At 33.7% G+C, this 12,591-nt stretch overlaps 1 protein-coding gene across 8 annotated transcripts in view; it reads right to left on the bottom strand.

The window, feature by feature from the left end:
* PCNX1 (pecanex 1) overlaps window positions 1–12,591 on the bottom strand; it is a 171,179-nt gene that overhangs the window by 52,312 nt on the left and 106,276 nt on the right. For all 8 annotated transcript variants that reach the window (XM_027111644.1, XM_027111647.1, XM_027111646.1 and 5 more), the window contains 5 exons: window positions 10,945–11,116; window positions 10,310–10,420; window positions 8,143–8,234; window positions 1,552–1,661; window positions 1,029–1,134 (listed from right to left, as the gene is read on the bottom strand). In XM_027111644.1, coding sequence (XP_026967445.1) covers window positions 1,029–1,134; window positions 1,552–1,661; window positions 8,143–8,234; window positions 10,310–10,420; window positions 10,945–11,116 — 591 coding nt within the window. The remainder of the gene's footprint in view (window positions 1–1,028; window positions 1,135–1,551; window positions 1,662–8,142; window positions 8,235–10,309; window positions 10,421–10,944; window positions 11,117–12,591) is intronic.

The raw sequence follows: 12,591 nt of genomic DNA, 5'->3' as shown, positions 1-12,591 counted from the left end.
CTCAAACCCATGTCCCCTACATTGGCAGGTGGATGCTTAACCACTGCGCCACCAGAGAAGTCCCTACTTACTGACTTTTGGTTCTTTTAGTGGTTGCAGTGAAAACCAGAAACCTCTTGATATCTTTGGTCATCAACTGACCCACAGATTTATGCTTTTAAGCTAATACATTCAGAAATATCCTATTATACTTAACATGAAATGTCCTTTGCTAACATGAAAACTAAAGTCAGAAAAAACTCTTTAAATTATATCTTAAGGCAGTTTTGTATTTTCCTAAAGTTTTCTGAAGAATATATGAACAGTTTAAGTTCAGTGAAGGTAAATATTAGTCTAATTCAAGACCTATATAAATTCAGTCTTTCATAAATGGAAATATGTAAAATAACTTAGGAAAAAAATGTTTTATGTTTTGTTCCATATGGCAGATATGAATCTGTAGAATTCATTTTTTAAGTAATAACTGAAAGAATGCAGGTAACATTAAAAATTTTTAAATTACTACATCTGCTTGAGTATATGAAATTAGTACAGGTTATTGTTCTCTCCTTCAACCTGGAAAATAAACATACACACACACTTACCCTTGAAAAATAAAACACACTAAAAGACCAGCAGATGACTTATAAAGACAAAGTTTTTATCAACAAAAATAACAACAAAATAAATCTAATTTATGTTAATATTCACCTTTCAAATCCTAGTTTAAATTCAATAGGATTAAGAATTCTATAAACAATGAAATCACTTAATCTCACCTTATCTAAAAATAAATATTTAGCATACTGTTCTACATTGAAACAAACTTTGAGGAATGAGCATTTCTTACATGTTAAAATTTGAAATAAAAACCACCAACCATGTACAACTATATATGTATTTTTCCCCAGTTACTAAAATTGTGTTACCTCAAAAAGTGTTCGTTGTTTTATATAGTTCAGTGTTTATAGTGTTCAGTGTTTTATATAGTTCAATTGAACTATATAAAATTGAAGTCTTTCAGGTGATTTTAAAAAGCTAAAACTTACAACAGAATTTCTAAGTTTTTCAGGCAGTGGATCTTTTACTTCAGACAACGGGTCTTCTGGATTTTTCTCTTCTGTTTTTGGAAAAATCTTGGATTGCACCAAAGAGCTTTACATTAAAAAAAGAGAGAAAATAATTTAAAAATATATTTATAACCTAAAAACCAGTACTTCAAATGGCAAATAAAGTTTATGATAGAAAATGAAGTGATCCAAGTATATTTACTCATTAAGCTTAAGTTTAAGTTGCCATAAATTCTAAAAAGTTTTAGATGCCATAAATAAGCATACAATAAGAATATTTTTATGAAAATATAGTTTTAAATCTTAAGAGAGAAAAAGCTAACAAATACTTTCAGCCAATGGTAATCAGAATGACCCAAAGTTAATATATTTTGAAATCAAATATAGATAAGTCAATAGCACTTTGACAAGGCATTGGAAAAACAGATTTTGGAAGTTAAATTTGAAAGAAATGCCAACTTATTTAAATTTCTTTAATTCAGTAACAAGTAATCTCACTTACAAAAGTACAGATGGATCACTGCTTTGTCGACTGAGATGATAGGATACTGCCACTAATAAACCACAAAATATGGAGAAAAGCACTGGAATATGCTGCCCATCCCAAGAATCCTGTTGGGGAAAAAAAGTTTGACAGAACAATATGCTTCTAATTCACAACGTATCACATAATCCTTTTATGTCAGTATTTTGGAGAAAGATAACTTAATTAAACAAAACCTTTTCACATGTTATTAATTGCATTTTATTCCACATAAACTTAGATTTATTACTTTCTGATGAACTAGAATCTAACTGCTAAATCATTGTCAGATTTCTTTTGGTACTAAAGCTCTATTATACACTAGGAATAATACATTTGTTTCTGATACATGCTGCTGTCAATTTCTTTCATATTTTAAGTGGTATTAAGTTTACAGTAAACTACGTTCTCTTTTTTGAAAAACAAAATAACTTGGTGTAGCAAACTTCTGTTATATATAATAATGGAGTAGGAAAAGGTAATACATGATACAACACTTCAGGCAAAACAAACTGCTGACATTTGGTATGCTACTTTCTGGATGCCTCTGCTCATATAAAATGCCATTATGTCCTCCAGAGCACTGAATAGGCATCAGTGTTTCTTGAGTGAATAAACTGTATATTCCCAGAAATAAATAATACAAAGCTAGCTTCTAAGGCCAACCAAACATGTGGATGTGGATATGCCATGTCTGCTTTGCTCACTGCAGTATCTCTGGAGTCTACTAGCACAGTACTTGGTATAGGGTAGATAACACTGCTATAAGGAATAGTTAACAGTACTTAAGTATGGCCTGTGAGGTAAGCGCCTTTGTCTTTCTCTGGGGATTCAAGAGGAGAGAATGACGGAGTGGGTAATCAAATAGTAGTTTATTATACAGCCTGCTTTTTTTTCCCATTTAGTAATAGTCTTGGAAATTGCTCCACATCACAACAGAGACCTTTTTCTTTAATGGCTACATCAAAATCTTATCATCATCATTGTATTACGTGTATCATACTATGTACTGAGCCCCATTCTCAGAGCTTGTAAGTACTTCCTAAATTCTTACAATCATCCTTGGAGATATGTACTATTACCCCCCAATTTATAGATGAGGAAACTAATGTACAGATGGTTTAAGTAATTTGTCCAGTTAAGTGGTGGAGCCAGGAACTGAACTTCCTTATATGTTTGAATTTACTGAGAAGAAAGTTAAACGATATGTGAAGAGTTTGAGAATGAAAGAGAGATAAATACATAAGAAAACAAAGTAAAGGAGAAAACGAAATGTATGTAGGAATAGCATTTGCACAGTGATAGTAAGGTAAACATACCGGGTGTATGAGGGAGACAAGGAAGGCTGCGTCTAGTAGAAATGTGGGGGGAGAGGTGAAAGAAAGTTAAGCCTACAATTCCATGACGTGCAGTCCATGGATAATGCCTAAACCTTGACAAAATACAAGAAGTGTAAGTTAGTTGCTTAGAGATAGGAAGGAAATACCAAAAGAATCAGTTCAAAGAATTGAAAGTGGTTAACTCTGAGGAAGAAATAACGGGGTAGGGGATTGCTGTCCCTGGCACTAAGTCTTGTAGAAATATTTGACTCTTTAAAAGATAACTATGTCCAACTCTGGTAAAAATGAAAACTGAAAAAAAGATGTGCAGTACAACCACTCTGGAAAACTGGCAATTCAGTTTTGGTTATCTACCCAAGAAACATGAAAACATATATCCACAAAAAAAGACTTGCACAAGAACGTTCATAGCAGCCTTATTCATAATAGCCCTAAATTAGAAACAACCCAGATGTTCATCTCTAAGACAGCAGATAAACTGTGACATATTCATACAATGGAAATAAGGAGGATTTAAAACTAAATGGGATACCTCTCTGCAACAAAAAGGAACAAACTACTGATACACATAATGTAGATGAATCTCAAAAACATAATATGAACAAAACACATCAGTTACAAAAGAGTAACTATGGCATGATTCCATTTTTATGAAGCTCAAGCACCGCAAACCTATAATAAAATAAAAGCGGCTGGGGCAGAGCAACTGGGAAGGAACAAGAGGGAACTTTCTGATGGTGATGACACTATTTTGTATCTTGCTAGGGGTGTATATACACAGGTATGTGCATTTGTCACAACTTATCAAATTCTGTACTTAAGATAGGTGGAATTCACTGTGTATAAATTTTGCCTCAAAACAAGTTCTGAAAAAAACCCAAAAGATGCTTGCATTTATTTAACAAATGCTTGACACTACTTTTTGTTGCTCTTAGACAAAAAAAGAAATCCTTAAATTGGTCTCAAAATGACTTATTTTATTTACATTAATAATTTAGAATAATATGCAATACAATGATTAAAAGATGGATTTGTTCTACACACTGTATTGGGTCTGAACGTTTTCACTTCATTACATAATGGCCCAAATTCTGGCGATCTCTTAATAATATGTAAGCATCTAGAAAGTATATACATAAAAAACAGGAGGTACTAAAGTTGTCTTAGAGGAATAATGTTAACTTTTAATAAGCTTTAAAGTTCAAGGAAAAACAAAACGTAAACACAAATAAAGCAGAAATAACAGTTGTAAAAGTCTACATTAGTGAATAGATAAAAAAATTAAACCATACCTAAAGGCATGCAATAGTGTTCCCCAATGAGCCTAACTGTCCAGAAGTAACTTCTATCGTCAATTTCTTGTGTATTCTTCCATAAATGCTCTATGTATGCACAAGCCATCAGGTGTGCTTTTTTTAAAAAAGGCACAAAGGAAACATCTATTTTTTGGCATATTGTCTTCCTTTATACTAAAACACACACACACACACACACACACACACAGAGGAATATTATTCAAGCTTAAAAAAAGGAAATTTTGTCACCTGCAACAACATGGATGAAACTGGAGGGCATTATGCTAAGTAAAATAAGCCAGACAGAATGACAGATACTGCACGTTATCACTTATATGTGGGGGGGAAACGTCAAACTCATAAAAACAGAGAATAGAAAAGTGGTTGTCAGGGACTGGGAGGTGGGGGAAACAGGGAAAGGTTGGTAAAAGGGTACAAACTTTCAGTTATAAGATAAAGTTTAGGTACGGCATGGGCAAATGGGTAAAGAGGGTCAAAAGGCACAAACTTCCAGTTCTGTTTAATATTTATTTATTTATTTATTTGGCTGCATCGGGTCTTAGTTGCAGCATGCGGGATCTTTTTTTAGTTGCGGCACGTGGGATCTAGTTCACTGACCAGGAATCGAACCCGGGTTCCCTGCATTGGGAGCGTGGAGTCTTACCCACGGGACCACCAGGGAAGTCCCAAACTTCCGGTTTTAAGATAAATAAGTTCTGGGGAGGTAACGTACAGCACAGTGACTACAGTTAATAATAATGTATGCATATTTAAAAGGTGCTAAGAGAACACATCTTAAAAGTTCTCAACACAAGAAAAAATATTTGTAACTATGTATGGTGACAGCTGTTAACTGGATTTATTGTGGTGCTCGTCTTGCAATATATACAAATATTGAATCATTAGCTGAAACTAATATAATGTATATGTCAATTATACCTCAATAAAAATTAAAATAATAAACTTAGAAATTTTTTTTAAAAGATGAATAAGTTCTGAGGAGCTAATATGTAACACAGTGACTACAGTTGATAACACTGAATTGTAGAACTGAAATTTGCTAAGAGTAGAATTTAAATGTGCTCACCAAAAAAAAAGGTAAATATGTGAGGTGATAAATGTGTTAACTTGTCAGGAGGAATCCTTTCACAATGTATACGTATATCAAATCATCATACTGTACACTTTAAATATCTTACATTTTTGTCAATTACATTTCAATACAGCTTGATAAAAAAGAAACAAATTGTATGTCTTGGAAATCATTCCACATTTGCAGATAAAAAATCTATTTTGGGACTTTCCTGGTGGTCCAGTGGCTAAGACTCTGACTAGTCTAGGACTGAACTAGGAGTTCACATGCTGCAATTAAAAGATCCTGCATGCCACAATGAAGATCTTACATGCAGCAATGAAGATCCCGTGTGCCACAACTAAGACCCAGTGCAGCCAAATAAATAAATAAATAAATAGGATAGATAGATAAATAAATAATTTTAAAGTCTGTTTTTATTCTTTTTCGTGGCTGTATAGTATTCCAGTGTAAGGCTATACCATATTTGATTTAAACAGTCACAAACAACAAACACTAGGTCATTTACAGTTTTTGCTGTTACAAACACTGCTATAATGAAATCTCTGCACATAGTCTTTGCTCATTTATATAAGTACATCTGCACATTTATTCTATTACAATGGGGAATGCCTAAAACTAAAATAGTCTAATGTAAATGCCATGGCCAAGAAGGAAGGAAAATAAAAACATATCTCCCTGCCTGTCTTAGGACACAAGTTTCTAGTTGGCAGTTTTACAATTGCTGCTCTTCTGCTATATAATTATAGTTAAATAGGCCTTTAGAAAATTAGAAAACTTACTGCATTGTTAACTTCTATGACTGCAACTTTCAAATAATGACCCACTTTCCAAAACATGTTCTCCAAACATAGATCTAAAACCTTTATACCAGGATGGTTTATAGGTAGTGTAGCTGGGAGAAGCTTGGATTTGGATCTCATTACCTCCAGTTCCTTCCTGGGCTTAATGTCATCAAGTATCTCCCTCTCTGATCAATTTTCCATCTCCCATTTTAAATGCAATCAAGGCTCAGATCTTTTTTAAAAAACAAAACCCAGAAAACAATCCTCATCGTGTGCACAGGTTTCCCGACTATATTCTAGAGAGAGTAGAATACGTTTCCTTAATATCTATACAGACCTAAACTTATATTAATCTAGCTTCCTCAGCCAAAACACCAAAAAAGCTGTTTTGTTAAAGTCACCAATATCCTATTAACTGCCAAATTCAATAAATTTTTTTTCACACTGTATTGCTTCTGAAGTTTCCTTTGTTGGATTCTGTTCCATTTACTGCTTAAATATTGGCATTTCCCAGTGTTCTATCTGCATCCTGCCAACCCAGGCTAGCAGTCTTTTTCTTATACTTTGTTGATGAATTCTAAATCTTTTCATCATTACTGCAAATAACTACCCACTATGTATCTCTGGATACCCCATTAATGCCAACAAATAAAAGTGTCCAAATGTAAACAATCACCTTCCCCAGTAAACTCAAAGATTTCCAATCATGTGCATTAATATCACCATCTAACCAGATGTTCAAGCCAGCCCCTACCCAGAAGTCATCCTGGATCCTACTCTGGCTCTTTTCATCCACAGAGTTCCCAAATATATTCACTGAATCCAATTTTCATTAAGTCCCTTATAATTAAGACGGCAGCACAAGAGTCACCCTACTTCTGATACTTCCAGCTTATATTTCAGTCTCCTTCACACTCGGGACCAAGTAATCTTTCTAAAATGCAACACTGATCATTTCCTTGCCTTACCTCGAATATTTGGTGGTCTTCCATCTCCACCCAATACGTTCAGGATAAAAGATATTTCATAATCCAGCCGTTGCTTACCTTTCCAGCCTTACTGTAGGCCATCTTTCCTCATGTACCCAAATTTCCAGCAATTCCAAATTATTTGCTGTTTCCTGTACATAACACACTTTCTTTACAACTCCATGGCTCTTCATCCCTTGTTTCAACTAGCTATTTCCTATTGTTCTTCAAATTTTGGTTAAAAAACCACCCCCTAGGAAAATCATCTTTAATCCCTTTAGGCTGAACAGGGTAATATCTTAATTCGTATACCTGTAACACTCTGTTTTCACAGCCTTCATCACCCTCTATTAAGAGCATCGCCTGACTTGTTAATCACAGTTAACATATAGGCAAATTAAAAGCAGAACTAGGCACACAGTAAGCACAGTAAATGCTACTGAATAAGTGAAGCAAGGAAGGATGCTATGAGTCACTTTTCATAGCCCTTTCAACCCCATCGTTCTCTGATTATCTTGTATTAATCATAAAAAAATAAAATACCAGGAGCTGAGAGCTGTTTATGAGAAATCTAAAATTTTTACAGTTATAATTTGGTGACAATTGTTTTAAGATGGAACTAATAAGGCTCGTCCAGATTCTTCTAAACCAATAATGACATTAAATTTCAGTGTGTTAATTTTTGCTAGACTGTATTTTAAATTGCAGTCCTTGAACAACTTCTCCTAAGTTTTAAAAAATCTTGATGTGAAGAGTAGTTACATATATTCTTAAGTAGAAACCTAAAATTAATTTCATATTCTGTTATTACTATGCCCACCTCTATCCCAGACCAGCCGAGTTTTTACTAATCTGTTTCTAATATTAACCTATGATTACTACATGGAAAAGGATTTTCCTTTAGTAATGATTAACTATGAAATTGCTTTCAAATTCAAACTAAATGAGAATAAGAATAATGCTCAACATAGGAAGACCATGAAAATTAATGCTGAAGAGATACCAGGAAAAAACTCATTAGTTAACTTAAAACAATCTTAATATAGAAAAGTAGCCTTAAAGACACAACATACTACATGTATTGCTCACCTTTAAGGCGCCGTAACACAATCCGTACAGTAAGGCTACTGCCACAATGCTACAGATGAAACTGTAAAGTGCTGCAAGCAGGCTTGTAGTGGCTAGACAGGAAAGGGAAAATGAAATCAACATTTATAAACATTTATGGAGAAAACATACTTTAAAAGGTCACTGAAAAGTATTTAAAATGGTATGCTATTAACTATAACTAAATATCTACTTGTTTGATCTATAAAACTTCAGTTTCTTCATCCTATCCTTTCAAAAAATTCTGAGGACTTTCCTGGTGGCACAGTGGTTAAGATTCCGCCTGCCAATGCAGCAGACACGGGTTCGAGCCTTGGTTCGGGAAGACCCCACATGCCACGGAGCAACTAAGCCCATGTGCCACAACTACTGAGCCTGCGCTCTAGAGCCCGCGAGCCACAACTACTGAGCCCATGTGCCACAACTACTGAAGCCCATGTGCCTAGAGCCCATGCTCCACAACAAGAGAAGCCACCGCAATGAGAAGCACGCGCACCACAACGAAAAGTAGCCCCCGCTCACCACAACTAGAGAAAGCCCGCGCGCAGCAACGAAGACCCAGCGCAGCCAAAAATAAAATAAATAAATTTATATAAAAAAAAACTGAAACGACAAAGGTTTACTATCAACAATTTCTGATACAAGGTAAAATATATTCCCCTTGGAAGTAATAAACATTTATCTACAGCAGAAAAAAACTGTACCTATATTATGCTTCAAGAATATATCTTATTATCTATAAAAGTATGGGAAAACGAAGCTTGCAGAGCCTGCAAAGAAGCTAGAAATGTATTATGTAGACTGTCTATGTAAACAGAACTTGTGTTACCCACAGAAATAAATGTATATTCCCATGTGTTAATCAATTCTCACAAAAGAGTAATGATCTAACTGCTAACAATAACAAAAAATAGATCTAATGGGATTACTAATAATAAGGAATAGAGGATGGCTAAGATAACAGACTTTAATAGTAATTTTATATGGTGACCATAAAAGAACTCTACAAGAAAAATTTTTCTTTAGGAGATATTAAAAACCTAACACCTTGCACAAGTTTGTAAATTATGACAAAGCCCACTATTATAAATTACCTACACTAAACCTTCTGCATAGTATTTAGATTAATATAGCACCTATAATAGTCCCCTAAATACTGAAATTGTTTTCTACCCATTAAGCTATGCTGAAGCCCAGCCCAGTCTTAATTCACACCCCTTCAAATTTTCAAAACAATAAAAATGCTCTAGATACATAGTGACATAGAAGAAGCTTAGCTTCTATTTAAAATTTAAACCATAATATCAACATTTTATCAGTAGAGATAATTTCAATGCATATACTTGGAAGATGTGGACTGCAAATGTGAAGTATAGATAGAAATAAACTATAAAGTTCAGTCATTTCTTTCCCTTTCATATTTTTTTCTATAGTTGTACACTCATCTTTCAATAAGATGTTAGATGGTTAAACTTTACAAATAAGGGTATATTTTAACCATGGTGGCTGCCCAAAGTGTAATTTTCAAGTTCTGCAAAACATTATTCCAGGGTAATTTTGGTATAGTCTTACTTATTTTGAAAATAAAATGTACATGTAACAGGGAATACATTTCTAAGAATATCAATTCATATCCACATATCCTACTCTAAAAACAGAGATATTTCTAAAAATTTTATTCAGTAAAATGCTTTTACTAAAAGCATTCTGGTTTTGGTGTTCCCATTCTAAAGATAAAATAAAGCTCTGAAACCAAATATATAGACTATCAAATGCATACACTAGTTCAAAATCTAAATATAATGCCATGTATCAGAGCTCAATCTATTTGATCTTCTATAAATATTTCGTTAAGTCTATTCAGGTTCCATGTAAACTCACTATAACTTTTACTTTAAGATGACAGTATTTTACCACTTACAAATCAACTCCATTATCCCTGGATCTTTCCCTAAAGTAGCAGCCTTGACTATTTTTTCCTATCTACAAATTAATTCCTGTTCTGTCTGTAATTATTAAATAAGTGCCTTTTTCTTTCTAATTACAATTCTAAAATAAAAACCGGAAAAGTAATTTAATGTTCAGTTTATTACTTAGTGATCTGTAAAAGTAATACTGTAAACTGTGATTTTTATAAAGAAGTACTCACCATTACCACCAAAGATATGGATATCCAATTGTTCACAAAGGTACATTACAAATGTATTCACCTGAGGCAGGAGACCAATGAAAAATACTATTGGGAAACAGAGTGTAAACACTATAGAAGGAAAGAAAAGCAAGTTAAAAACAGTATATCACATCCATCCTTTTGTTCATCTAAGATCATAAAATAAATGATAAAAAGAAACCCAAAATTAATATAAATTACTACGCTAGTTTCTTAAAGTTGCTTAAAACTACAAACCAAATTTCTTAAAATATACCATTTTAAATTATTTCTCTCTAGATAACTGCCTGAATATTAAATAATCTTTCCAACTATAAACAACAGCTTTTAAAATTAATTCAACTGTTTTCACATAATAGGAACCTGAGATCCAAAGGAAATCTTTCATTCCATCTGCTTCAACAACAGAAGAATTACCATAATATTTGTTCATCATTAGCTTTTTTCATTCCTAACAGCCCTATAGTTTTGTTCCTCACTGAGAGGATGGCAATAAACAGCAAAATAAACCCAGTAAAACTATTTTTATCTATATAATTGATCTATTTATCAGTGAATGGTTTGTATACAAATAAATTAACATTAAGATCTAAGATACTTTAAAGATGACTCACCTATAACTAAATCCCTGGCTGATACAAGCACCAGTGGATTGGTGAAAGTTATTCCGTATAATTTGAACTTGGTTGTAGTAAGGTTTCTACTACCATAATCCAAGAGCCAAATAAGACCACAACACAAACAGAAATAAACTGGTCTACTGTAGGCAATGATACGATTATGACCCTGAAAATGATATTAAAAAAGAAGTCAGTTTATTTAATTTGAAGTGTCACAACTAGCTACTGAGATCTTTGATGGCTTATATTCTAAGGATTCAAAATGCTTCCATATGGAGGTCAGATTTCTGACTGTGGCAGAAGGGAATTACAAATAAGGATAGGAGGAAGAACAGAATAAACCCCATGATAATTGATTGAAATTAAGTCTCAGTATGAACTCAGTATTTTTAATATGCATATAAATAGATAGGTATAAGAATAAATGTGTGTATATACATGTATGTGTGTATGTTAAGTGTATACATGTATTTTTCTAGCTTTATCCACTGAGAGGACCTAGAAGCAATGATTACTAGCATCCAGCTCTTAGTTTATAAATAACATTATCCACTAAAAAGAACTAAGGATCCACAGAGAAAAGGCTGGTTTCAGGCTAGGGTCGGGAAAGTATAAGATGAGCTTGGAACAAATAATTGTGCCCAAAAGGAAGAAAGTACTTTTAAAATGATGAAGGTATGTCAAAAGGACACAGAAGGCAGCTTGATGGGCTCCCAATGGCCAAATCAGGAACAATTTGAGCATCAAAATAATGATAGTAACATTACTGTCCATTTAATAAAATAAGAATCCATGAATCCACACCAATACAAACAAAAAGGGAAAGTTCTTACAGTAAAAAGTCAACTTATAAATGTAGAAAGTCTGATGGAACTAAAAAAATCACTGTTTGGCAACCATCAAATGATAACTGATTCAGGCAAGAAACATCAATAGATACTAAAAACAACTGGGCAGAGGTTTGCAGGGCAACAGGACATATACACAATCTCAAAGTATCTCCTATGATATACTTATTAACTACAAGAGAAAAATGGTAACATTTCAGTAGAGTATTGGTTCTCAAGGGAGAACCCCTTGCCCCCCAGGGAACATATGGCAATGTCTGAAGACATTGTGGTTGTCACAGTTGGGGTGAGGGTGCTATTGGCATCTAATGGGTAGAAGTCAGAGATAATGCTAAACAGCCTACAATGCACAGGACAGATCCTCCCCACCCCCAACTTTCAACAAAGAATTATCCAGCCCAAAATGTTAACATTGCAGTGTTTCAAAAACACTGCATACACTACCCTTAGCCAAAAAATCAAAGTTAACATCACCAGTAAAAGCATAAATTGACATTATGTGCGTCTGGATATGATGAGTTAGGAAGAACACAGCATTTTTGTAATATTCCTACCAAAAAAACACAGCCTGTATCTAATAAAGAAGAAATATCAGACAAAGTCAAATTGAAGATTGTCTGTCTACAAAATTACTGGCCTGTACCCATTAAAAATGTCAATATTGTGTGAGACAAATACTGAGGAACTGCTCTAGATTAAAGGAGGCTAAAAAGAACAAATGCACCATCAGGGACTTTCTACTGCCAGTGAGAAAATAATAACATAAATCTTAGTTCAGTCTGACATATGACCA

Source organism: Aethalodelphis obliquidens, unplaced genomic scaffold (assembly GCF_003676395.1).
Source record: "Aethalodelphis obliquidens isolate GAN/ISIS:26980383/991018 unplaced genomic scaffold, ASM367639v1 scaffold10, whole genome shotgun sequence".
Classification (NCBI taxonomy): Eukaryota; Metazoa; Chordata; class Mammalia; order Artiodactyla; family Delphinidae; genus Aethalodelphis; species Aethalodelphis obliquidens.
This window is presented reverse-complemented; position numbering and strand designations above follow the sequence as displayed.